Raw genomic sequence first — 27,904 nt, forward strand, 5'->3', positions numbered from 1 at the left:
GTACGCTAGCTTAAAATGGTTTCCTCATTGAAAAAGAGTCTCTCGGTCTCTCCACTTCAGCGGTCCTTTGTAAACACATGTTGGTTTAAATGACAATGAAGTCAGATGCTAAAGCTAATATACAGGTTTTCATACTGTAACTGGCCACATAACATGCTAAGGATCAATCGAGCGTAAAGGCTAACAGTAAAACCTCACACAAACACTTCCGGTATGTACATTCCAAAATAAACTTTCAAAATAAACGGATGTGTATATGCACTGTTTTATACGATTGGTGCAAGCTCAAATTATCGTTAGTGTATCTTTATATAGAGATAATATAATAACGATAATAATATGAATAATTTCTGCTCTAAATCTATGCTCAAAACAGACCAGAAACAAAGTTCCGCTGTAGAAACCACGAGACTGCTAGCTGTTAAATACGGCAAGAGAATAATCTGCATTGTACTTCCGTTTTCGTCAGAAAACAGAAGATGCCATTGAAAAGGCCTTTAATTAAAGTTCTTAGCAAGATAAAAAAATAAAAAAATAAAACTCTTAATATACGGGAAATATTTCACATTCAAACTTTGCACTGTTGTAGGTAAATTATCCAAAAGAAAAATGTTTTTATTGATTTATTTTATCACCATCAAGTATCAATCCAAGAAAAGATGGGCACTACATCCTTTTGAGACTAAATTAAACAACACTAAAGTTTTGAAAAGACTAAATGATGCATTTCACAATATCTTCTTAAAGTGTAGTTTTATGTGCTTTGCATTGCAATGGACAAAGTGCATGTGTGTCATTAAAAACCATCTCTTACAATCTCTTTAATTTTCTTCATAGTTTTCAAGTTTTTCAAGTTATTCTGAGTCTGAGCTAATTAAATAAAGCTTCAGCTTGTGTTACATCAGTTAACAAAAACTTTAATTGGGCTTGATTTAATTCAGTAGAATACAATAAAGACTCAATCAGGACAATTATAGAGAAAAATATATATATTTTGTTTAACCCAAAAAACAAACTTTGAGTTTACCTTCTTCTGTTTCTATGTCTGTATAAATGTTACTGGTCACTATTTGCTCTTTTGCTTTGCACCAGAAAAGCATTTATTTCTGATTTTACATAACAACAAGCATTCATATTTTATAAATCATTCTTATTTATAAAGCCACACAACACATTTTCTCCTCATTTCATGAGAATCTGTGCTTTTATGTTAAATAAACCATGTATGTTTTGGTGTTTGGTGTTTCGTGGAGAACTGTGACTGAAAACAAATTTGTTCAGCAAAACAAAACGAATGAAAGCTCACATTCCCTTGCACAAGTTCAGATTTCACACACGCACAACACATACAGATCACTTTAAAGGAGAAAAGGAAAAACTGTTTATTTTGATATCATATTGTTGCTCACTTTAAAACATCCACATCACATTGAGAAACAAGAGAATGGAAGAAAATAAAATAAAAATAAAGACAGAACAAGCATTAAGAGTTCATACATGACTTTCAACGGCTGTTTTCTTCTGACCCAGGAGGGGAGAGGAGGCGGACAGAGAGTGGAGGAGGGAGGACAGCGTCGGCTGCAGAGCCTCGACACACACGATCTGCTCATCCAGTCATCCCACAACTTGGGCAGGTCAGAGGTTAAAAAAGTTTCACACAGTTTTTATATACAAACCGCAGCTCAGATGAAACAAACAGCAACATTTATTCATCCCGGAAACCTGCTCATACACCAGATGCTGAATCTTCCAAGTTAGACTGGAAATGAAATTAGATAGAGGTCGACTAAAAACATTTAAAAGTTGCTGCTGACGCCGAGAAAAAGAGCGGCCAAGTGAATATTTGTGGTAAAAAGACTACAGAAAGTTTGTGCAGTCACCATTTGTCATATCACTGCAGTGCCTGGTTATGGGCTTTCTCTGCTGCACGATTGATGCAGGATAGAAACAGGACAGAGCTGAGCTACTCACACACTGGACGCTAGATTAGAAAAATAGCTCTTACAACAAATCAGAAGATGAAGATAGAAAAGTGTTAACATACAAAAGGGAATCTGCGAGCACTGAGAAATCCCGAATGGAAAAGATTTTACATTAGTTTTTTTTTTGTTTTTTTTCAATCCTTCTCATGGTGTCAGTTCACAACGAGTCCAGTTCAAGTGTGTGATATGCGGGGGAGGCGGGGGTTGGGCTCTGTACGTCAAACAAATCAGAGGTAGCTTTGCCCTTTAGAGATCAATTTTACTCAAATATGACATGTGGTGTCAGGCGACCACGCCAACACTCACTTGCGCACAGATTTAACACAGATGTCTGCAAACATTGTGGCTGTTGTCGTTGAAATCGTCGTGAATAAAGTGATACTCCAGCCCAAAATGATTTCAGCGAAACAGAAATGCTCTGAGAAGTTTCAGTTGACGAATGAAAGCAGCAACAGCCACATTTTAAAGCTTGAAGTCATAATCAATAAGATTTCAGTTCTGATTAGGAGAGTGAGAGAATAAAATGTTGGCATTGTACATTTCTGCAAACCATGGATGCGTTACTTAAGTAGACTCCTAACTTAGTACATATTTTAAGGCAATCTATGATGTTTTCCTGAACCTAACCAACTAGTTTTCTCGCTTGAACCAAACAATGAGCGCACAATAAAGGTCCGGCGCGCCCGATGCTGGTCCACTGCCACAGTTGTGTTGTCATATATGTCTTTTTTTGTGAGTTGCTGACAATTGACAGCATTCAGTCATGTAGGTATGAGGATGTGTTGGTTTAGTGTAGAAGGATGGCCGTTGGCGTGACAGCTTGGCATCCGGCATCCAAGCAAAAAGACCACGTTTCTAGACAGTGTTTCAACAGTTGTAAGTGTGAAACCATTTCTAATAAGACGAAGGGACAATTTCCAGCTGAGTTAGTGACAGCAGAACCAGGAAATCCCAAGCGCGGTCTTTTCATAACTGTAACTACGTGTTTTTGTTGCCTAAACCAAACCAGACCGTGAGCACAGCGCTGTCATGACATTAAATAAAAAATTAAACATAAAGAGATGTAAAAGTTTCAAAAATATACATTGCCAAGATTTATTCTGGTGTTTGGGGTCATTTTTATCATTTTTATCATTTCATTTCTTTTATTAACTTCCCATGAATCCCTTGTGCTTCAGTTATTTGAATCCCTCAAGAGAATAACAAAATACTGTAAATCCCGCTTGAGAGAAAGTTACACACAATGTCAATTCGGCGCATGGCTGAAGTCAGTCATTAAAAAGTATTAAAACTGCATTTATTCAAGAAAAATATTGAGTATTTTAACTTGAACCAGGCGACGCAATCAATGTGTTGGGTTGGAGGATCACTTTAAACCTGCTGTTCCTGTTTTCAACACAAGATGGCACTACATGCACATTCAATCACAGGGCTAAACCTTGCACTGTGAGAAAGACGCCTCAAAAGTAAAAGTGGAACACACACGTTTAAAGACTTTCAAGTACTTTTGAAAGGGTCGTAAAAGAGTCTTTGTTTGAAATTTGCCCAAGAGAGTTTATATGTGTGTATCTGGTGATGATCGTGGTCATTATTACCCTCTTTAAAGGAACATTTAGCTCTGTGCAGAAGCGTTAAGGTTGAGGGAGGACTGGTCTAACAGGGTATTTGGTCTTGTTGACCTTGGCCCCTCCACTCTCTCTATAAACAAAGGGACATTAGGGCCAAAGTGGCGTCTGTAGTCTGCTCTGTCAGTATCATTCCTCGCCTGCTCATAAAGGCTGACTGCTACAACACAAACTCCCCCTCTGTCCTCGCTTTCGTCCACCTTTGCCCATCAGAGGTTGAATCTCTGCTCACTCACATGTTTGATTTCATGGAAGTCTCCACACACACCGACATCCACAAAACAGCTCATCTCATCCGAGTTCTTCAGATTTTAACCATTTGATAAAACACCTTCACTTCCCTCCAAATGTTTTCCCTGCTCTCTCTTTCTCTTTCTCTCTCTCGTTCTAGTTCTCTCTTTCTATCTCTCTCTCGTTCTCTCAGTTACTCCCCCGGCTGATCTCCTCTGTCGTTTCCTTGAGTTTGTCCCCGTCCTCGTCGTCGTCGTCCTCCTCCTTGCTCGTCTCTCTCACGCTGGAAAACTTGTCTGACTGCTCAGTGGTCGCCGTCTCTTGGTGATCTGAGGAGACAAAGACTGATGTCAAAGGAAGCAGAGAAACATTGTTGCCAATGAATCAAGACCTTGTGGCTTTGGTTTAGATTGAGTGAGCGGCACTAGTACTGAATGTAGAAAGTAGAAAACAGTCTGTTAATGATTGATCAGTCACTCAACAAAAACAGTTTTGATCATCCATTAAACATCTAGTCGTGTTTGTCGAGGTGAATTGTCCAGATTTCAGCCCATTCGTTAGAACAAAGCTGCGTTTTTGCAAACCACTGGCACGTTTGTATGTTTCATAAATATCATATCGACATTATTATAATACGTGTCATAGCCTGTCACGTTCAGATTACATGCATATTAACTGATTTTATACCATGGTCTGGGGGAATATTCGATTCTGATTGGCTGCAGGGTGTCCATTAACCCCTGATATATGGACACCTACTAAGTAGTTCCAGTCAAATTGACTGTTCACCGCTGTAAATTAATGCGCTAGCTGGCGTATCAGATCTGAATATTATATTTCCAACACTGAGTGCAGTCTGACTGTCAGTCCTTCAGTGTCTTATCCTCTGAACACCACAGGGTGGCGACTGTAACACACAAGCTGCAGAAAGTTCACTTCCCCTCTAAATTTACTGATACGCGAATAATCTCACATCCCGTTCGCTGTTCAGCTCTCTACTTCAGGTTGCGGCCACAGTAACGTTACACACGGCCGCCTGTTTGTTCGTGAAAATCTTGATATTGATTTGGGGACAATGGCATGAATGGTTAGCTAGCTAGTCTTGTTGTTAAACATACTGTCGAATTATATTTACTGTTTGTCAACCGTACGCAATGTTATTGACTCTTGCTAGCATAGCGTTAGCTTTCTGGCTCATCGCTGAGCGGACTAGAATATCTCCCGTTGCCAAGTCGTATCTATGGTCCGTCCTATTTACTGGAGGAGTGAACAACGTTTCCGTTGCCTAAGAACCTTACAGGAAGGTAATGATTGTTGTTACAGGTATTAGTCAAACCCTCAGGCGTTACCAGGGAAACTTAGTTATGGCTTGTGAAAAACTTTATATTTTGATTGTAAAATGCATGAAAATATAAATAAATGGTCTTAATTTCGTTTCTTTGGCAAGTGACCATGGTATAAGCGGGATAGTGCCCTCCGCTGCGCGTCGTCCATTAATTCCTGTTTATGGACACCTCGTCGGGCATTATCCCTTACTTCATGTCAGGACGAAGAGGCAAAGGTGGGGACGTTAAAGCCGAGCATGACAGTGTCCAAAAGAAAAGACCTCTGTTTGAAAAAAAAGGATATTTTCAATGAGACGTCAAGCCATGTTTGTGGTGACCAAACCATTCTAAAGGAGATTGCTGGTATTTTTTACTCCTGGGCCCTATTAATAGATGTTTTGGTGTGTAAATGATTGTCACTCACCAAAAGTTTTGGAATCAGTTCAGTAGTTTTTTGTGTGATCCTGCTGACTAACTGACCAACAAACCAACTAGCAAGCGGACACAGGTGAAAACACGACATCCTCCTCGGAGGGGAAGGTAATAATTGGAAATTTTGTTCTAATTGACAGATTTTCTCTCTGAACATAAAGACAAACATTGATTAATAGTTGAGTGTTATTTAGACGCATTTAGATTGATGCACAATCGATTCAGGAATGGGAATGTTTTTAAGAAAATGGGCTGTGTTGTAAATAAATATAAAAAGTTACATTGGAGGTGGTGACTCATTTTTCATAAGAATTTGTTCATTTCTAAGCTGCAAAACAAACTCAGAAACACACTGGATGAGACAGAGAAGGAGACTGATTGAAAGATTTAACTCAGATGTCAGATGTCAATCTTGTGATGAACAGCCGACTGATTAATTGACTCGTTTGCGTTGATTTGTCCTGTGTGTGATGACACAGGCCGAGCCCAAACTGTGTCGCTCGACTGAAGGAACAGATGAACTGTAATCAAAGGGCCCGATCAGGATCCCTCACGATCCTGGCACTTTTGTGTTTCACCAGGATTTATTGAGACAGTCTGTCATCTGCGCTGACGGAGCAGTAATTCTGAATGAAATGCCACCGTTCTCATGTGATAAAAGGGAGATTAAAAAAACATAATTGTGCAGCATAAAACAAAATAATGTAATATTTAAGATTAAAAGTTAAGATTTATTTACTGATGTTTAGTTTTGTTTTGCTGGAGATCAAACTCACGCAGATAATAACTCAAACTGAGTCTAAAGCTTTGATGTTCTGCATTAAAGTGTAAAATAATAGAACAAGCGCTGAAAGAGAGTAGAATACAGATCAGGATCAGACGGCTGTCTGTGCTTATTAATCCTGTCTGGCCTCTGTGACTGGTAGCTGTTGGGTCCAGGTTTTCCGTCAGCTGCCTCGGACTGATTCGAGTTGACAGACTGACAGATATGACACCTGGTCGACCCACAGAGGAGCTAACATGCAGGTTAGATAATATAAATGTTTACAAAACCATCATATGGTGGTTAAACAGATTGCTGATTTCATTTATTCCCTTTTTTTCTCCTGCTCGCCCCACTTTATGTTTGTTTTTTTAATCAGTTGCACTTCATGACAAATGTAATTGTGCTACATTATTTATCTAACATTTGTTTGGGAGAATACAAACTTACAAAGTTACAAATACAAAAAAATGAGTTTGAATTTGACAATAAAGTGTTATGTCTCTAGCTGGTAAGCAGCAACTTATTCTATTTATCTAAATGACACTCAGACACTTAACTTGGGCTCAGTGATATAAGAATCCAGTAATTCCAAACTCCTACTAGGAAAAGTACAACGGGATGCTACTTAAAGTTGGAACTTCTTGCAACAGGCAGCAGTTGTCTGACGTCACAGAACAATGACACCACCCATGGGAGGATGTAGGATGTATTTTAGAAAAAGGAAAGGAAATGCCAAGATCTGACTTTGGCTGTTAACACAGCGCGAGCATAAAATCATTACAGCCTAAGTTTTGTTGTGACACTTGATCTGTCTTGTGACTCTTTTAGGATTGTTATCAATAACGGCTTCATGCTCTGAAATCTCAAACTGTGTGAAATGTGTGCAGACAGCAGGGCAAAGTGGACCATCCACACAAACCTGAAGGAAAAATACACCTTCAGATACTCTTACACTGCATTTAACAGCAGCCTGTGAGGCCCACTGTATTAAATCTAATCTAAAAATCTAAAAAGACGGTCAGCTTCATTTAAAGTCGGCCCACTTGCCAGAATAAAATGCTGGGAATTTACTTTTCTGCAAACCAAGAATAGGTTATACGTGTCCTACATATTGTATCAGTATATATGAGTTGACTGTTCAGCATGTGAATGTCATGATGATGAGGGGTTTGGGGAGGTATTACAAGTGGGCGAGACAGCAGCCAAGCCACAAACCACTGATCAACCACTGTGTTTCATTTGTAAGCATGAACCCACTCGTCTTATTGCCAGTTGTTCTGTCTTTTTGGCAGCGTTTTAGTGCCACAGGGTGTATTTTTCTCTACAAGCAACAACAACAACAACAACAGTGTTGTCCTTGCTGTGCAGTGCAGCGTGGCTGCTGTTGTGTCGGTCGCAGCCAGTTGACAGAGAGCCTCCCTCTCACCAGCAGCTTTGGTGGGAGATGTGTCCTCTCCCTCCTTTCCCTGCCAGTTGTCCTCATCCTCCTCCCCTTCACAAGGGTCTTCCAAAGGGGGGTAGACACCTAGGTTCTGCATGTGTGCTTCAGCCATCTTCTGCACAGCTACACACAGGTAAACACAACACACACACACACACACACACACACACAGGGAGACGGCCACACAAACACATGGACAAAGACACAGGGATAGAGGGATATGTTGTTTTGGTTTTACCACGCTTCAACACTGTCAGTTGTTATCAAGCCTCGAGGGTTTTAAAAAAAAAAAAATGTTATACTACATGCCAGATAGGCAGGAAGCCAATTAAACACATGCACTGACAGACAAACAGGCAAGCAACTGCAACACGGTACCCCACACGGATTTTTACAGAGAAGCCACCGTTGTTGTTTTCCATCCCTTATCTCACCCTGTCCTCCCATCTGTTTGTTTGTACCCTCATCTCTCCTCGACTGCCCGCCCTCCTCCACGCTCTCTCTTGGCGGTGCTGACTCACACTCTCCCCCCCCCCACCCCATACACTCGCCTCTCTCTTATGATATTACCTAAACTCCTCCTCTCACTTCCTCTGGGTCACCTTGGCTTCTCTCCCTTTCTCTCTTTAACACCCTCAGATGCACAATGCGGCACTGAGGCAGGTCGCTTATCCAAGCTCGAGGTAGGTTATGTCATTGGAAATTGTTGCGAGGTAGCTCTCCCATTCACTCTCCACATCTGAGCTGATGAAGGGCAGATTTCTGAGGCAGGAGCGAGGCTTCCTGGCTCATTATGTCATCACTCGTCACGCAACGCACACCCAGAAATCCCAATTAAACGAAAGCTCTGCTGACAAGCACCGAAATGTAGATTTTTGCAGGACGCCACATGCATAAAGACAGGAAAGAAAGTGTGTGTTTGTGTTTATCTATCTCTACAATGCCTATATGTTTGTGTTAATGCCTCTGTCTGTGTGTGTGTGTGTGTGTGTGTGTGTGTGTGTGTGTGTGTGTGTGCCACAGCTGTATACACAACTGACTGTAATCCAGGATGATCCAGACTTTCCTAGACTCACACTCACTGTCTCACAGCTGTCACACTTTAATCTCTCTTTCTCTCTATCTGCCACACACAAAAACACGCACCCTGCTGAATACCGAGAGCAGAAACACACAGAGACACGCCTATGCATATGACACATGCGCATGCAGAAAACAAAAACAAAAATAGAGACGTTCAATGCGCATCTAGCCATCTGTTGCATGCATTTTTTTTTTTCCTTCGTCAGCAATCGTGAAGTTTGGAATGCAAGGAGGCAATTGACTGCAGCGAAGCACAGTAGAACGGAAAAAGGACTTAAACACAAGGATGAATCACAACACACAACCACCACCTGTAGTATCAGTTCTTATCAGCCCTACCTTTGAGTGATGGAGGCTGATACACGTTTGGGTTGACACGTTTTGGTTTGAGCACCCCGTTCTCTCCTACGACCCACTGCGAGCAAAGAGAGAGAAACATTACCACGGATTGTTCTCATTTATTTCCCCTTTAAAAATCCCCTCACACGTGTTTTCAGATGTTAAAGAATCTATGAATATGTAAATATTTGTTATTCTATGTCCCCTACTTCACTCAAAATTTGATTCTCAGTGAATGTGCACTGGAGACTTTTCCACATCACACTTGTTCAGTTGCATAGCGGACCTCGATTGGCTCCACAATAGTTGTGATATAACAAAATTCTGCATATTGAACTGGAGGTGTGCATAAATGAAACCAATCAGAGTGTCATCTCTTATTCCCTTCAAGAGCCAGGTGCGCCAGGATCAAGAGCATTGCTATTAACCAGGGGCACTCATCCTCGCTGATGGACAGGCATGTTGTCCGTGGCTGTTAGGCCCTCTGCCCCCGCTGTTTCACAATCATCTGTCCCATCAACCACTCTGTTGGACAGCATGAGTGAAAGTACCCTGATATTTAGCTGAGAGGAGGAACGCTGCTGCATGTCTGTGTGCGTATATTTGAAATGCACGGATCAGGCAGGACAGGTCATAAAAATGATCACTCTGATTAATAGCAGATGGATTAACAGGGTTTCCGCGGGTCATTAAAAAGCATGAAAAGTCATTAAATGGATTTTGTGAAAATTCAGGCATGAAATGGCATGAAAAAGCATGAACTTCGCTGTTCAGAGGCATTAAAAAAACTTGATTGAATAAAAACATTGTTTTTCACTATTTATTTTGATTATATAAACATCTAAATCTAATTTTGATCGGAAGTATAGCGTAATGGTTGACAGGCGGAACCTTTTAATCGGCTACCTTTTTACAGCCGGTGCACAAAGTTGAGACACCGGAGTAATGCTAGCTAGTGTGTGTGTGTGTGTGTGTGTGAATGCTGTGGCCGTGACGAAAGAACCGAGGAAATAAATGACGGAAAAATGGGGAAATGCAAGTTTCAGCAGAAGTGGTTGGAGGATGAACAATTTAGAAGCTGGTTAAAGCCTGTCGAAGGTAAACCCGGAGAGGCATTTTGCACCGTGTGCAAAAAAAACTTCAAACTTTGCACAATGGGCGTCAATGCGGTAAAATCTCACATGCAGTCAGGGAGTCACAAGGCGGCGTTTAAAGGCAGGCAGCAGTTAACCGTGTCGAATTTTTTGGCCGTGACCAGCAGCGCAACATCTGCTGTCACCCCTACACCTGCAGCTGCCGCTGCTACCACCACTCCTGCCAACTTAAGCCTGGTTTATGCTTCTGCGTCGCGGCGACGGCGTAGCTACGTCGTCGACCCTACGCCGTCATTGAGCATTCGTAGTTCTGCGTCGAGGGGACGCGTTGTTCCGCCAAGCGGCTAGGGGGGTGCTGACGTGTCTTTGTTTGGTTTCGGGGGGTTCATATCGGATTCCTTGGTTTTCTTCCGGTCAGACAGTAAACAATGGCAACTGAGATGGAGTGGGTGTTTTTGGAGATAGAGCTCGTGGATATTGAACAACAAATGCGGTGGCGGTGTTGTTATACTGTTGACTGTAAAAGCAAATGCCGGAAATCACGTTCTGAGCGGACCAATCACAGTCCTTGCCGTTCGCGTCTCGACGCGTCGACGTGACACGTAGTCAGGAATTTTTGGAGGCGCACGTCAGGCTACGGCGTAGGGTCCGCGTAGGGGTCTGCGTCGACGACGTAGCTACGCCGTCGCCGCGACGCAGAAGCATAAATCAGGCTTTAGGCCACAGCGGAGCCGCGACAACGACTGCCCCCAGCAGAGCCGGGACAGCGGGGAAGACCACCGACCTGCGAGCAGCATTTGGCTCGAATGCGACTTTGGAAAGTCTGGCTACACCCTGTTTCAATACCAGCATTCAGTTCAGATGTCAGTGCTTACTTAAAGTTAGTCTATCTTTTGTGAGTGGTTGACATGATAGTTCAACATTTTGGGGAATTTGCCTACTGCCATAAGCAGTATAGGTTCATTACTTTTAATTATCAGTGCATGTTGTTTTGAGATCCACCGGGCAGAGATGTGTGCTGCCCAGTGAAATATTTGTATTTTGTTGTGTTCTTATTTTGTGAAGCACTTTGTGTTGCATTTAATGACTGTAAACCGTCTTGTGATCCATCTGACAGTTAAATTTGGATTTTCAAATACAAAATTGGCATTGTCAAATGCTTACAATTTGTGTGTGAAAGTATCTGCATTTGGACATTGGCATTAAATTAGTTTAAAGTGGCATGAAAAAGGGCATGAAAAAGCATGAAATGAGATTTGCTGATACCTGCAGAAACCCTGATTAAATATGTCTTTATTGAGAAGCATATTAATGACATTAACTGAAGTGATCCACAAGAAGTAAACAAAAAAAGATAAGTGTGTCTCTCTGTTATCATGACTCAGGATAACATCTTTTGTCAAACTGCTAGTTCTAAGTTCAAGAATGAACCTTTAAGATCTGGAAATTGTAAACATTTGAAAGCTGAAGTTCTTAGTTTTGAACACACAACATTACTTTGTGAAGATGGATCAACAGAGGAGCATCCCAGCCCAGTGGCCAGGATAAAATGTTGACATTGTACATTTCTGTTAAATAAGTAGGCATCATATCAACATTTCGACAGTTAGGTGAGATGGAGAGAGATACCGCTGTTCAAGAAGATGTTTCGAGCATGAAACCTCTGGATATCTCTAATTAGATTTCCATAAAGTTAACATAAGGTTTTTAACATATCCATGGTGTGCAGATGTGTACATTGCCAACATTTATTCTGGCACGTGGGTTGAGTTTTGGGCAAACAAATGGTACCTTGTGGGTGATTTTTCTAATTTCATGGGTGGACAAGCACTGATGGAGGACGGATGAGACATGTATTATTATTAGAAAACTGTTTTGACTTCACCTTTACCTGATGGGTGGACTGATCATCCTCAGGGGATGATTGGTCGGCTACTCTAAACAGCGTGGCAGGTGTGGGCCTCCTGCGCCGGATCTGTAAACAAAAACAAACATAATGGGCAGCCATAAATACATGAATAATTAAACCAGCCAATACTGTATTATTAATAATGCTCAGCACAAAGCCATATCAGTCAAGGCGGAAAAATGTTGACAGTTAATGCTGAAGGGCATGTTCGGGCCTCGCTTGCTTCATTAGTGCTGCTGCCCAGTTGGCTGGTGGGTCAACAGCCAACAGCAATTTCCAGCACTCAATACCAGTCAGGTCAGAGCGCAGACGGTCGGTCAGTAGAGCAGAGGAAGACTCATTATGCAACTGATCTCATTGACAGATACAGTTAACAGTACGCTCAATTGATGCTTGTTGCTGCAGTTTCAAATGACCCCGCATTTAAGAGGTTTTAAAGCTTTTGACACAGGATTTATTGGAACTGAATGACCTATTCACACACCACACAACGTAGGTTTTGATCACCTGAGTGCACGATGTACAGTCATATACACCCTCACAAACAGAGCGACCATGGAAAAGAGGATTTTAGGCTAAATGAGCCCCAACAATCAGCCCAGACACTCGTCGTCGGTCTGTGAGCAAAGGGAGTGCAGCCCTGCACTCCACATACGCCACTTTACAGAGCACTCTCTGTCCTAATAGGAACAAATGCCCAGCTGTGCCCCTCCAGCTCACCAACATCGTGCCCTGTCTGCGGGACTGCACTCTAACAGTTAGATATTTCTTTTGACAATAGTCCTTTTAAAAATCAAACTAGACCAAAAATGTATACAACTGCTTAAATGTGCCGAGATATTTGTGACATTACTGTGCTCATTGGAAACGTTTAAAATAACTCAAAGCAGCCTGTACTCGTCAGGTGTACACGCGTTGTGAAACAGGCATGAGTTAAGAGCCCTAATACAGCCTGTATTCTCTATGAAATGCGAGCTGCAAACTTTGTAAGGCACCATTCAAGCAAACATGAAGTAACTGTTCGGTAATTCCAAATAAAAGTCAAAGCATTTCACTTTAATAACCTTCCTGAAATAAAGTGACCCAATTGTGTGGGCTCTTTGCTTCCTTAAGAACAGTGTGGTCACAACATAAAATTTTAAAAGTGAACATAAAGAAATGTAAAATGTACACGTACAATGCCAATATTTATTCTGGTGATTGGTTTGCTTTGACTCCCACAGTAGTCCTAGATGATTAATGGCTGACATTTACAAAACTGCCTTTTTGGAAAGCAGCTGGATAACATGAAGTGCACCAAGAATAAAAGTAGTTCAGCTAACTGGACTTGGCAGGTCAGACAACTGAGGTATTGAAAGGTGTCCTCTGTGGTGCCAGCCAACCTTGGCCATGACATGAACCTGGACACTGCTGTTTACAGCACCACATAACATCACAGGAAAAGAGTTAAGTAGCCTGGCTAAAACTGCTCCATACGTAGACATGTGTTTGTGTTCAGTTCACCTCCGTCTTGTTAAGCGAGGTGTGCGTCATCGCAGCGAGGCACATGTTGCCAAAGCAGAGGCTTGCTGGGCCGTGCGGTGGAAAGCTGCCACTGTCAAACACGGCAACACAGAGTAATCGAGCGTGGATTTCACCCGTATTTATGACACCAGGCACGCATTTTAATCTCGTCACGCAACTTCCAGATTTCCTGTCTCCTGCAGCGCATCTCTCGCTATCGGTTTATCTCTTATTCACCTTCCATTTCCATCTCACTTGATCCGCTGCTTCCTCTATCCGGTTTACTTCCATGTTCACCATTAATTCCTTGACAGTGACATTAGCCTCACTTCTCTCCCTCTCTCCTCTCCATCACCAGGATTCATCATCCCTGAAATCATATTATTATCTCTTTGTTTACTGACCTATCAGTATTTCCCTTTCATCATTAGACCTATTTCTTTATTGGCAGTGAAATTCCACAGGGCTTCATTTAACCCCCCTCCATCTCTCCTGTCTCTCCCCCCCGGCGAGGTGTGGAGGCCTGGGGCTCCATGATGCTGTGAACCCTGCTGCCTCTGCCTGCCTAACACCTGCTACCAGCCTCACAGGGCAGCCTGAGGTGGCTCACACAGACACCCACAACAGAGAGCAGACACCAGATGTTGCCATGACCAAGCCTATGGCCAAGTCCTGGGGCATTAAAGCAATTAAACTAGGAAAACCACTGGATTGTTGTAATGTAATGATGAGGAAGGTATGATTAATCGTTAATGTTGGGGTTTTTTTCAAGCAAATATGTTAAAATGTGACTGTGAGATGGACATTTCTTATTGTTTCCTGACACTACATAGACTATTGTCAGATTAATCAACACTGAAAACAATATTTCTCTGCAGCTCTAAGAACTCCTGTTCCCACAAATGTTTGTATCATGGCTTACAAAACATTACTTCCCCTTTTTATATTTTACTTTACCACAACTTTCTCTTTAAGTCTTATGCAAAATAGCTAGTAATAGCTGTCTCACATCTTCAGTTTTACTTCTCTTTTTTAAGATAAGGTTCTGTTACATTATTCCGGTTAAAATGATGGTAACATTTGGTCCATTGCCCTCTTTTACTTAAAATACAGCTCTATATAAATCTAGAGGTATGGCTATAAATGATAAATATTTGAAAAAGCTACAAATCAAATGCACATTTCAAAAGTAATGTGTGTAATGCTCCAGGTGCCATTTTATCTATTTCTGTAGTGGAAATTGAAGAAGAAGAGCAAACATTTTCCTAATATGGTGTCACTGAAATAGATAGTTCCAGGATAAACGCAGGAAAAGACAGAGTGCAGTTTCAGTTATTCGGATGGAGATAAAAATAGGAACGGTGAGATAAATGAAAGGTGAAATGACTGTGTGGGATAATTGAGGTCACTGAGAAGCATAATCTGATGATCTATTTACTGAACCTGTGCTGGTGTGTGTGTGTGTGTGTGTGTGTGTGTGTGTGTGTGTGTGTGTGTGTGTGTGTGTAGGTGCAGATGACTGTCCTACTGATGTTGTCATGTAATCATCACAGTGGTCTTGTGAAATGCTCCGACATGACCTCCTAAACCGGCAAATAAAATTCCACCTCTCAGGTTAATTGTGAAACAGGTTTTAAAAAATCACAAAGTTCAGGGGTGGAAGAATTCAAATGCTTCACTTAACTTAAAGTACAAGTGTTGCTTTGAAAAACATACTTTTGTGAAATTATTATCAGCAGAGAGTCTCATAAGTTATTTTACTAACATGATATTGTCAAAAGTGGCTGCAAAATATTCTACTGCTGGTACCAAAAGTAAAAGTATTCATTATGCAGAATGGAACATTTTAGAATACTCTACAATAACATCATGATAATTGATAGATAATGTGTTCATCACATTCATTTTCAAGCTATTAAAAGGCGGTTTAAATACTTTGTAGAGTTTATCTACTGGGTAGCTTGCAGTGATGGAATGTAACTAAGTACATTTAACAAAGTACAATTTTGAGATATACTTCTACTTTTTTTCTCAAATATTTTCCATTTCTGCTACAACCCTGGTAGCTTGTGAATCCCCCTAGGGGATCAGTAGAGTATAATCTTAACCTATAATATTACATCATCATTTATTAGTCTAATTATCTTTTGTACTATTAAACTAAATCTACAAAGTAACTAGTAACTGAAGTTAAGAAAAATGTGCAGTAAAAAGTAAATTATTTTTGATTTATAAATGGAGTAAATACTAAGATACAGTACCTGTTGAGTAAATGTACTTAGTAACATTCCACCACTGATTTAATTAAACATATAAAATCATGGCATCAACAAACATTTGTAGCAGGCAAACACTTTTTTCATGTACACACACACACACACACGATGATGGCGGTGTTGGTGGTAGTGACATGCTGCTGTATGACATTGTCTATGCCAGATGACACAAACACACGTTGTAACTCTAGTAATTTTCCAGCCTTAAAACCACCCCACTCTGCCGGAGTTATATAATATGTATGTGACTTCCTCATTTATGCCAACACTGGGGCACAGCGTGTGAGATTACTCCCGCTACGCTTTATCCCTCCCCCTCCCCCCCCCCCCCCCTCTCTATTTCTCTAAACCCCCTGCCCCCAATCTCCCAAACCCTCTCCTTCACTGGCAGCCATTGTTTTTGTGCTGAGATCAGTCGAGCTTCTGTGGACTTGCACTGAGGGGCTCTAAGTAGGCTGCTGCGGTGGCCTTTCAGTGGCTCCACAGGTGTACGCCTGCAGGCTTCCCCGAGAGGCAACAGCCCCTCAATAGGTCTCACACAGAGCTTTGGTCTCAATAAAAAATATTGGCTGATGGATCATAGAGAAAGGAGATTTATCAGTTTATCTAAAGCTGATGATTGAATGTGAATCAGGTGCTGAGTCGGCATTCTGGAGACAGCGAGAGCAAGAAACCTCTAGATTCACTGAAAAGTGGAATGGCAGACTGTTTGGCTTTATGTTTGTCTTGTGAAGTTCTCCTTTTTATTACATTTTTTATTAAACAGTCATGCATTTACATTCCTTTCTTCTTCTGTTTGTTGAGGATTTCTTTAACACTCTATAAAGGCCTTTGCAGGTGTGATTAGAGACGTGCCAAGTAAATAAAAATAAAAGTTGTATTCTTGTAAATTTGTAAAGTGCAATTTGCAGCTAAGTAGCTAGGAAGGACTCCAATACCTCACTCTGAGTGGGGTACATGAGTCATTGGTAAATGTTGACTTTGCACATGTGTGTGTGTCTGTGTGCGCAGGTATGTGTGTTGGCTCAGCACGTTCTTGCGTAGCAGCCCGGGTGCAGATCGGCTGATATGGGTCTGCTCCCCAGTGGCAGTCCTCTAAGCTGGTGCTCTCGTGGCCGGGGCCTATAAAAAGCCTCAGCAGCAGGACAGCATAAACTAGATCGGAGGGGTCCATGGGGGCTTAGTGGGACGAGACAGAAAAGCTCTAAAACTCTGCCCCGCACCAGCACCAACAGTCGAGCATCTCGAGGGGAGTCAGCTGTGCAGATCTGGCCCCAACACAGAGACAAACACACCTCAGATCTCATCCCCTGCCAGCTTACATCTCTTGTGACCAATGGCACTGCATTACATCGGGTTGTCCTATTAATCAGAGTGTGTCAGCGCTCTCTGATAGATGTGGGAGCATCACTCAGGTCCATATGAAGCTTTTTCTCCCTCTTGGCCAAGCTGTAACCCAGCTCCGGATGGATAGATATGGATTCGTACAAGATTGATTTGCAGTTATGGCATCTGCCCACAGGCGCATGCCTCTACATCACTCTGAAATAGGTGTGTGTGTATGTGCATGGCATATAGTTCACCAACGGGACAGACTTAAAATGTTCAGCAAGAAACTGTCAGAGGGCAAATGGGCTTTCATTTATTTTGCAGTGTAAAGAAATTGAGGTCTCTGAGTTGGGTAGCCCTGTTCTTCCCAGTGAAGATGGATGGCAGTTTTAATTTGCAATACTTTCTATCTTTGCGTTCCTTTAACTGTAAACATTAACTCCATGGGGCAGCACAGACATCTTTCACCCTTTCAGTTTCTCTCCCTTTCAGATCTTTTATTGTCTCCTCCTTAAAACCTTGGCTATGTCTCATGAATACAAAGTTCCCTCTCTCTTGTCTTGAAGCCACTCATCTCGGCTCTGTCCGTCTCTGGGTGAGAGCTGCTCTGATGCAGTTTGATTCCCTGCCTCTGCTGTCGTGGTCTTTAGCCTGTATGAACTCTGAAGAGCAACTTAATTAAATCAAATCAGCCTTTTTCTGAGTCGTGCACCCACCCCCACATCCCCCCTTTCGTGCAGTGAACCTTTTAAAACCAAGTGGGAGAACCCCATGTGGTGCTCTAAGTGCAGTCAAGCAATAAGTTCAATAAGGTGAAAAATGATCCCTTTCAGTATGAGCTTAGTGGCATTTTTTTCTTTCTTTTTTATAGTTCAAATGTTTTCTTGAAGAACAAAACACATCTAAACCTTGAATATTTTTATATAAGTTTAATTATTATTCGGGGGATAAAATAATGGATGGACAGTGCATTGGTAATTCAAACAGGCTCAGCAAAGAAACAGCTCTTGAACTCTATGATCCAAAATATCAGTACGGCTAGTTTATCATCATCTCTGCCTTCAAACTGGAGTTTAAGGGTAGACACTAGAAGTAACAATTTAACACACCCAATATGTAATTTCTCTTTATGTCACGAAGACATTTTCTGAGTGTTGAGGGGTTTGCGGTTGGAGCTGGTCAGCATAGAGCAAGAGCAGAGAGTTGGGTGCAGAGCCAGGCCTCCAAATCTATCTGACGTGACTCAGGCACAAATGTTCACAGACAGGGAAATCTTCTAGTTTTAGTCATGTTACATTCAGTCATTTTTCACTCTTAGTTACACTTAGGTTAACTGACAGGGGATCAAATGAAATGCTGAGCAAAAGAACACCTGATTAAAACTTCCTCCATTGCACTTCCCACCTGCCTGCATTTGAGTCCACCTTCCCTGCTCCAGTGTGACACTGTAGTGTCTCTCATTAAGGATTATTTGTGTTTTGGAAATGGACACATTGATGTCAGGGTTAAACCCAATATACCAGGCCACACTGCCCCTTCCTAACAAAGCCGGCAGCCAAAAATGTTTCCATTAGCATTACAAATACACAGCCAAAAGTCAGTGATCCCAGTCATTACTAACAGACAGTGCTTTCAGGCAGCTTCAACAGGGTCTCACTGAGCAACACCCGCTTGCCGAGTTTCCAGCTGTTTCAAAGAGGGTCAAGGACATGACAAACTAGAGCCCCATCTGAATCTGAGGTCCGAGGTTCGTCACATATGCATGATGTGCTCATTCCGATTCAAATACCAGCAGCATGGAATTCCCGTAAGTCTGAGAGGCTGCTGCGTGTTGCTTCTGAGCATTCAAATAACACTTTTGCACTGACCTTTGACCCCACCACTGGCTAACTAGATAAACAGATGGGCTAGAGATAGCATCTGGAGGGGCTCTCCAATGACCCCCAAATAGGAGAATGTAATTATGCTGCACCCACTGGCAGGATGATATCATACTCAGACCACCGCCCCCCCCCCCCCCTCTCTCCTCCTCTGTCACACAGTACCCCTGCAGCATTTACGTAATTAGCTGCTGGTAGCCGTTTGGCCTGTCGTTCCAGAGTTTGTTGGAAGAAAGGTCTACCATCACAACACAACAGCAATAATCTGCCAGTGGCTGATGAGTGACAGGAAGCCACCTGCCAGGCCACAGCGCACACTGGAGCAACACACAGGGCGCGGCGACAACAGGGGAGGTGCCAATCAAAGCATTCACAGAGACGACGGCACGACTAACAGCCTGCAAACACTCAGTTAACTTTCCTTCTCTTGTCTGCGCACTCAAATGCAGTGGTGTCACATTGTGCGGCTGACAAAGACCAGTTCCAGAGGTCAACAGGCAGGTACAAACAAAGGACAAAGTCGCTATAGTTACTCATCTGACACGTCATTCGTACCCACAGGTGATGAATGAAAAAAGCGTTCCTGCTGATGGTTGCTGTGCAGCTTACAGGTCATTGCTTGGATGCAAAAGGCATGTATAAACTCAGCAAGTGTAAAATTTCAACATCACTAAGGATTGTAACCGAGACTTGTGAGCACGGAGCAGTGACATTTTATTAGATCTTTTGAAGCCCTTACTCACCAATGCTCTTTGTATGCTCACGTTAGATGGTCTGCCTTCCGTTTTATAAGATTATTGTTGGTATGTTTATACTAAACAACTTTGAAGAGAGGTCATTTGGCGGAAGATGTTTTGAATGTTGATGAATGTTTCGATGTTTTATGACTCAGCATTTTGTTATTCCTCTTCACTTTAATTGTTCACTTTCTCTGCAACTGTGTAACTGGGCTGCTGCCTGTCTTGGCCAGGACCAGCCCAGGAAATTATGTTAGATAATGTTTCTCCAAACCACAGTAACCAGTCCAAGGTTGATATGTGGCATATCACTTTCACATTATAAGCTTATTAGCCACATGTCGCAGCAAGACAGAAAGGTGGTGGCGTTATTACAGCATACAAGGCTGCCAAATGGTTGACAGTTCAAGAGAAACGGGTGGATGTTTTTAAGTACACCTGGTGATATTTCAAGTTGTTTTTGTGGCGACTAAAACCAGCTATCTTTCAGGGGAAGTCAGATCATCTGCATGCGTGATCATGCCGGCCAAAACAGGTTTTTAAGGCCAAGCTATGATGTTAATCTAATCCTCATCAAATTGTTTTTGTGCTTTAATCTAAGCAGAGCGTAAGCACAGCATTGTGACAAGAGAGAAATATAAAATTCAACCCAAACAAATGTGAAGTTGCAACATAAACATGTACAGAGATCTTATCTGTGGTTATCCTGGTAACTGGTCTGCTTGACCAGGACTCTCTTGAATAAGACATTTGTAATCTCTTTCCTGTTTAAATAATTGTTCAAAATGGTTTAAAAATGTCTAGAAACATCTTAATTTAGCATCTGATGACATAGTTTCCAAATCTTAGTTATATGGCTGTTGTCACTGTGGTATTTGTGAACAACCTCATTGGTATTTCTGGTCATGCCCCCTTAAACATATTGAAGATGACCTGCTGGGCATGCCCCAGTGCAAGCTCATTAAGTTGCAAGCAGATAAACATAGGAAAAAAAAATGTCTCAACCGCTGTGATGAAAATCAGAGATTAAAACAGGCACAGCAGCAATAACATAATGCCATGTCTCCTCCATGTTGATGAAACAGGAATCTAGACCAATCCCATCTGGTTTGAATCACGCCTGAGTGCTCCTCTCTACGCCTACATCAGTCTTTGATGAGAGACAGGGTGGCCAGATCTTGATACTCAAAGTGAGGAAAGTGCCGGTCAGGGCCAAGTTCCTGACACAGTTGCAACACACATAGTGATGTCTAATGACATTTGGTGGCAAGTCAACTCCAGATCCTTTCCAGCCCCCCCACATATCTCTGCCCGCTGTGCCACTTTTGCCTTTCTAATCCCTCTCCTCTCATCACAGATATGATTGCTGCTGTTGTTGCTTCAGCCAGGGTTAAAAGATGAGGTGCTTAAGATGCGCTGTGATTCATCTGCACTGTAACAGAACGATATAAAAGAAAATGCGGATGTGCAGTTGGTAATGAATGAATGCACATCATGGGGGCTGTTTCTCTCTGCACCCTGACGACAGCCTGACTCGATTTGATCAACAATGATCCCTGAAGCGACAAGTGAGTGACTGAGTGGGATAATGACACCAACCGACAACAGAGGATTTGTTGACCACAACGTGAAAGGGGAGGGCGTGTTGAAGCACAGTGTGCAGCGCCCTGTGCATGCCTGAGGTGCAGCGGGCAGTATGGCACATTTCCAACTCACTGTGTACACTGTCATCAGGCGACAAATCACTCTACCCGTGCTCAATATTTATGTTTTTTAACTGTGTACACATTACACACATCCACGCGCACAGGAGCCGACGGAAGATGACAGACAGTCAATATTATCATTAAGACAATTTGATTTTTTAGAATAAGAGATTAATCATTATATGTAATAAAGAGGCTTTGGTGCAAAGAAACTACACTGTTAAAGGAACATGAAAGGAAAACTGTGTGCTAAACTGCTGATGACAGACACAGGCCATGAAAATGTTTCTGTAGTCATTAACAAATCAAAGCGGCAGGGCTGTCAAAAACAGGGAGGAACAAACACATAACCCAGCCACAAGAAGACAGAAACCCATTGATTGTGTCCAAACTGTAATTACAATCTGTGGGTTTTCAGTGGGGCAATTCATCTTTGTACAATAATTTCTTTCTCAATTAGTTTTGGCCACTACAAACATCAACAAGGAAACTTTGCAGGGAACATTAAAAAAAATAATAATAATTTTCAAAAAGCCGATCACGTCATTGGGCAAACTGAGTCACACCACTACAGTGACATTCCTCACCGTCCACATGCAAGGGAAAGATCACTGCACCCAGCATGCTTTTTGCAATCCAATCTTTGTGGGAGTGCATGTTGACAGTCCCCCAGACTGCTAATGTTTACACACAAACACTCTCTGCATCAAAGGTCGCTGTTTGACGTTTAACCCAGAGATGAGGCTTGGGAGGATGAGGGACGAGGTCGGAGGGGGCAGGTCAGGGAAACCTAAATCATGCCCTCCATAAATCCTTTCGATTTAATATAGATTAATGTGAAAGAGTTTGGCATCAGAGTGGTTCGAACTTATGCCCTTTCCTGTCCTCTGATATTCCCTTTCATGTACTGAGGTTTTTTCTGTCAGTTCAAAGGTTCAACATGACCTGACCAGATCAGATCCAGAAACATAGAGAGATGTCTGCTTGTTGAGTCCACAGGGAGGCAGACTTGGAGGGAATCAGGGATGCAGCATCCACACTATGACCCTAATCTCTGTCCATTATGCACATTACCCTACATCAGTTGCAAAGCACACAGGATTGGTGTGTGTGGGTGTGTTTTTTGCAGTGGGGGTAGGGATGGTAAACACTGCCATGTGCTTTCTCGTTGCTGCTGCGCACAAGCACAACTTTGCTCATGACCTTTCGGTGTGAGGAATGATCATCTTAAGAGATAAGGATTTCAAGAAAATACTAGGAGGGCAGAACATAATTGGAGTTATACTGAGAGATGGCAGGGATGTTCTTGAATTATTCCGGTGTCGGTGCTTGGGGGCCTTGAAGGAAAACTCTCACGCTGTAACAAGTTTGTTTGTAGATTGTGCAAGAAAGTGTGATAATTGCACTTTTTCCAGTCAATTTTATTTATGAATCAAGTGTGAATATCTCATATCACACCACCTGTATTTAGACACAGTACACCTTGTGTTCTCATGTAAGACAATAATATTGAATTATAGACTGAATGACTTGCTAAAATGGAAATTTCTTCGCAATGCTTGGCAAGATTTCCTCCCACATTTACATGTGAGTACACAAACTCCCTCTATCTCACATCCACATCACGCTATGATCCCTTTAATTCGATGACTTTTAATTGAAAAGGCTTTTCATGGTAATATAGCGAGTGAGTCATGCTTATATTTTCTTAGAACAACTGGAAAAAAACCTGTCAGCAAAGTGAGAAAACTCCACTTGCGCCCAGATTTTTATATAAGTGACATTCAGGTTGCTTTGGATGAAACAGGGAACCTACTGAGGACAGTTTTCGGAGGTTGGTAGAAATCTCTTCACAGTGACGCCATGGATTAACATGAAGTAACCTGGGACATTATTAACGGAAAAACTGAAAATGCTTTTTAACAAAATGTTTGAATTAGTGGGTAATTTTTCAACCTTCACGTGAGGAAGAAGATGCAAGCAAGTAATGTGTCAAAACGTAGCTAAATAACACCGAGACAATCTGCATCATCTATTATTTAGATGGGTTTTTTGTTGTTATTTAAGTTGTCTCTTCTCATGGTAGGCCATGCAGAATATACTCTTTTAGAGTAAACATTCACACACAGGTGAGAAATACACAGTCAGAATATCTTACACCTTTGAGGCATGTGCAAATTGCTGCTGTTTTCTCCCACAATGTGCAATATTTCACTGAGTGGGAGGTTTGGAAGAGTCTCTCACATAAACAACCGACCTATTAAAGAGCATTCACACAAACATAGCTACAAACATGTAGCAGCACCAATGTAAACAACCTATTAGACAGACAGACAGAGCTGTCCATTAAAGTTGACCTTTTAGATGCTAACAGTGGGGCAGCGATGGGCAAAATAGTTGTGCAGCCCGTCTCCATAGTAACAAGGCCCCGGCAGCTCAGTCGATAGCGGTTTTGGAGTTTAAATGCCATCGGGATGAGCAGTAAGGAGTTACCGGTTGTGTAACAAGTTCAGAAGAAATGGTAAAGTCATTGCAACTCATTAGCAAAGACGGACTTGCAGGCGACAGTAATTGCTGTGGGAGGGGAAGGGAATGAAATGAGTGTCGTTAACCGTTACCCCTGCCCACCCACAGGTCCCTGGAGACTCCCATCAGCGTGGGGTAGATGCTATCTGCCTTTAAACACACAGAAACACATCCTCCCCTGAACGCCCTAAGGTTTCCCATACTCCCATTCAACACAATTGTTGCTTTGTTGCAACAATCAGCGCCCATCCTCATGTACACACAATCATACAAACCAGTTCCTCGATATAGAAATATCATTCAAGGGTTTACATTTCTTCTTGAAACACCTACACAAAATAGTTGTTTGACAAACTGGTGACACGAACAGAAGCGCCGTGCTGACCCAGAAGCTTTAAACGCACATACAAACCTATGTGAAGGTAAAGACCAGGGCCGGCGTGCTGGAGGAGAGCTAAATATAACCGATCACTGTTTGACCATAAGGTGATTGAGCAATACGGTCCTCCCCGAAACACGCACAGGAGGAAGTGAGGTTTTTTTTTTTTAAAATGAAGGAGAAGCTCACATATGGTAGATTGATATCCTGTGGTTTCTTGGAAGAGAAGATAGGGATCATCAGAGTGTGATAACGGGGCAGCTCATGTGTAAATGTGAGCAGAAGTGTTGTGAGGCACCACAAAATATTTCCATTCAAGCACGTCATTTAGTCTAGAATTCAATATTAGTGTCTTACATGAGAACTTGAGATGAGACAATTTGTTTCGTGGCGAGAAATATCTTAAATGCAGAGAAAATTATCCTTTACATTCAAGAAAAAATTCTGGAGAAAGTGCAATCATAAAACTTTCTCACAAAGTCTTCAAACTCACATATTACTGTCTGGGATCAGTCAAGAAAAAGATGTAGCATGATGTATGATCACTGTAATCCACTAAAAGCCACTTGTATGCAAGCTGTGAAACAAGGACAGCCACTGAGGGAGCTGACCCCAGACAGGTTAGACCCAGAGATTAGGTTTTGCGTTTTTCTCTTTCTGCTTTCCATCATTTCTTTCTTGCTGCCTTTCCAGCACCACCTCTCCTCAAGCTCTCAGGAGGGATGAGCCATTGGCCTCGATCTACCAAATGGTTCCGGCTTTGGCCCACTTTCCCCTGCTCTAAAATAAGAGCCACCAGCATTGGAGCCAAAAAAGAAAGATCAGAGTTGTCCTGTCAAAATGAGATTTTGCAGAATAATGAAAACACTTTTGTGGCAAAGCAAGATTGAAGGATTGCACGGTCAGATGACGGAGGTCAAATAGACGCAGAGAGGGTGCTGAGCAGCCAAAGATGAAAACAAACTGTGATTATCAAAAGTGGCAGCAAGAAAATGTCAAGGGCGTCTTGTTGCTGTTGAGTTACAAAAAAGTGTACAGGCCTCATGTGCAAGATAGTGACTTTCTTGTCAATGTTACATTGTTTAGCAGGTCAAGATGAGATGACACAGCAAGGCACTAATCTCATGAGGAAACACAGGGAGGGAAATGTCATCATAATTTCTCAAACGTGTGACACAGACCCAGCAAAAGCAGCCCTGCATGAGGAACTTGTCAAATTAAACAAAGCAGGGAGAAAGGGTTTTGCAGAGTTCTCACATGGAGGCATTTGTACAGCACTTTATAACTACACTAAACAATTCCACCTCTCGCTTGAATGCTGTAAAAGACTTAAAATCTAAACACAAAAACATTTTTTCCTCGGGTCAGACACCAATCTGTCCACCGCCTGCTCACCATCTCCACTTGTCGAGGGTCCAGGTTGGTGGGCGCATTGGCTGGCACAGCAAATTGGATCTTCTTCCTCTCCTTGGGCTCCTCCTCGACCTCGGTCGAAACGGAGGGATCCATGGCTCTGGATCCTGGGGGTCTGACTCCCAGCGGAAAGGAGAGGTCGCTACCGAGGATCACTTTAACCTCCCTGGAGGAACCTCCCACTGCTGGGTAGTCCCACTCCTGAAGTCTTCTCTCTCCTGCCTCACTCCTTCCTTCTTCTCTTAGAAAAACAATAAACTGAACAGACTCTGTCTTTTTTTTCACCTCCTCTTTCCCTCACCAGCAGTTGTTAATACTCTCCTCTACAACTCCTGTTCTCTATATTTCACTCTTTCTCCCCTCCTTCACAACCTGTGCAGCTGAGGCAAGTCCTTAGATCTGGCTGTGAGGGAGAGAAGTGGGTGGGTAGAGGGTGGAGGGGAGGGGCCAAGGTCCAGAAAGGGTGGGGTTATTAGGAGAGAGGGGAGTGGCCAGAGCACATAGGGGAGGAGAGGAGAGAGGATGTAGCAGGGCGGTGTTTTTTCTGTCTATCTAAGCTGAGGTTGATTTGTAATCAGAAAAAAAAAATAATAATCTCATCACATCAGCTGAGCCTCTTTTGGCCTCTATTTGTGAATGAGAGATTTATGCTGAGCGAGGGAGGGAGCAGCGAGTGCATGGAGGGATAAACCAGTAGAGAGATGTGTGGAGTGTACGCAGGGGGGCAATGTACATGGGGATCCAGCAGCTTAGCCTATGCTACTGACATTAGTACATTTATTAGGCGGGGTGGTGTTACACATGATGCTATGGCCAATGATTTTCAATGAAAGGCCGGTCACAGCCACGGTGAAATGGCGCGGCTGTCAATTTGTCCTCCATCCTGTAGAGATTCATCGATTACTGAAACAATGCTAATTAAAATGTTCCAACAGAACATATGATCTAATGAGATATATACCAGTGCTTTTAAAAATACATAATCAATGTCAGAACATTGACAAGAACATTGAGTACATGATATAGACGGACAATGGCGGACGTAGAGGGGGTGGAGGCGATGTAAAGGGAATAGAGTGAGAAGGGCAGTTCCAGTGCTATTTTCAGGGCCTTGCTGTTATTTCACTCACATGGCAGAGGGATTTGGACAGTGAAGAGAAGTGGATTTGGCCTCCGGGCAGAGTTGAGCTTTGGCATGGGCTGAGGAGGAGGAGAAGGAGGAGGGGGAGGAGGAGGAGGAGGGTGAGTGAGGTGGCTGGAGGGGCTTGGTGGGCAGAACAGAGAAGAGGGTCAAGGTATATACGGTGCTCTGGGAGCGTAACTGTTGTATAAAGAGTCCAGAAAATCATTAAACAGTCAAGGAGTGTTTATCCCTCCGGTCAGAGCAAGCTGAACTCGCCAGTGTGATATTTATTCCCAGTTTCCATGCAGGGGTGAACAAGGGGAGTGGGGGATGACTTTTTAAAGGCTATGTCTAGGTTTTTGACTCTGCTGTAAAGCCACTCCTGTGTGAAGTACATACCACCTCCACATGCCTGCAGGTGGCAATTATGTCTCTTTATATACATGAAGCCTGAAACGGTTCCAGTTTAGGTTTTTTGTCGAGCTAGACAAAATACAGACTGTGTAAGTAGATGCTGAAGAACTTTGACCTTTTTCAGTCACCCGCTGCCATCTGATTTTGTTCCAGTGTTTGCATAACTTGCAGGAATTGTGCAATATTTCACGAGGAATGTGTAATAGGCTCGGTTTGAGAGCTCACTACAAGCTGCAGAATCCCACTATTTAATGAAACCCGTGATTGAGTAGTTGTCAGATAATAAACAAATTAACTGAGAAATATTTTTTTATTTAATGCTTTGGCCAATCAGGCAGTCAGTTGCAGCCTTTTTATGAATCAAAGGGGCCTCATAGATTCCTAATGGCAC

At 42.4% G+C, this 27,904-nt stretch overlaps 1 protein-coding gene across 4 annotated transcripts; it reads right to left on the reverse strand.

The window, feature by feature from the left end:
- Nucleotides 1–1,356: 1,356 nt before the first annotated feature.
- Nucleotides 1,357–26,402, reverse strand: ppp1r1b (protein phosphatase 1, regulatory (inhibitor) subunit 1B). 4 transcript variants are annotated; one of them, XM_030407526.1, is made up of 5 exons: nucleotides 25,959–26,402; nucleotides 12,210–12,293; nucleotides 9,225–9,300; nucleotides 7,788–7,925; nucleotides 1,357–4,167 (listed from the first exon to the last, which is right to left on the reverse strand). In XM_030407526.1, exons 1-5 carry the CDS (start codon nucleotides 26,070–26,072, stop codon nucleotides 4,028–4,030), a joined length of 552 nt encoding a protein of 183 aa, XP_030263386.1. In that variant the 5' UTR covers nucleotides 26,073–26,402; the 3' UTR covers nucleotides 1,357–4,027. The 4 variants fall into 4 exon arrangements, with proteins under 4 accessions (XP_030263386.1, XP_030263385.1, XP_030263389.1 ...); XM_030407525.1 differs by having other exon boundaries at nucleotides 12,204–12,293; XM_030407529.1 differs by lacking the exon at nucleotides 7,788–7,925.
- Nucleotides 26,403–27,904: the final 1,502 nt, after the last annotated feature.

The sequence above is a fragment of the Sparus aurata genome, chromosome 23, assembly GCF_900880675.1.
Source record: "Sparus aurata chromosome 23, fSpaAur1.1, whole genome shotgun sequence".
NCBI classification, from domain to species: domain Eukaryota; kingdom Metazoa; phylum Chordata; class Actinopteri; order Spariformes; family Sparidae; genus Sparus; species Sparus aurata.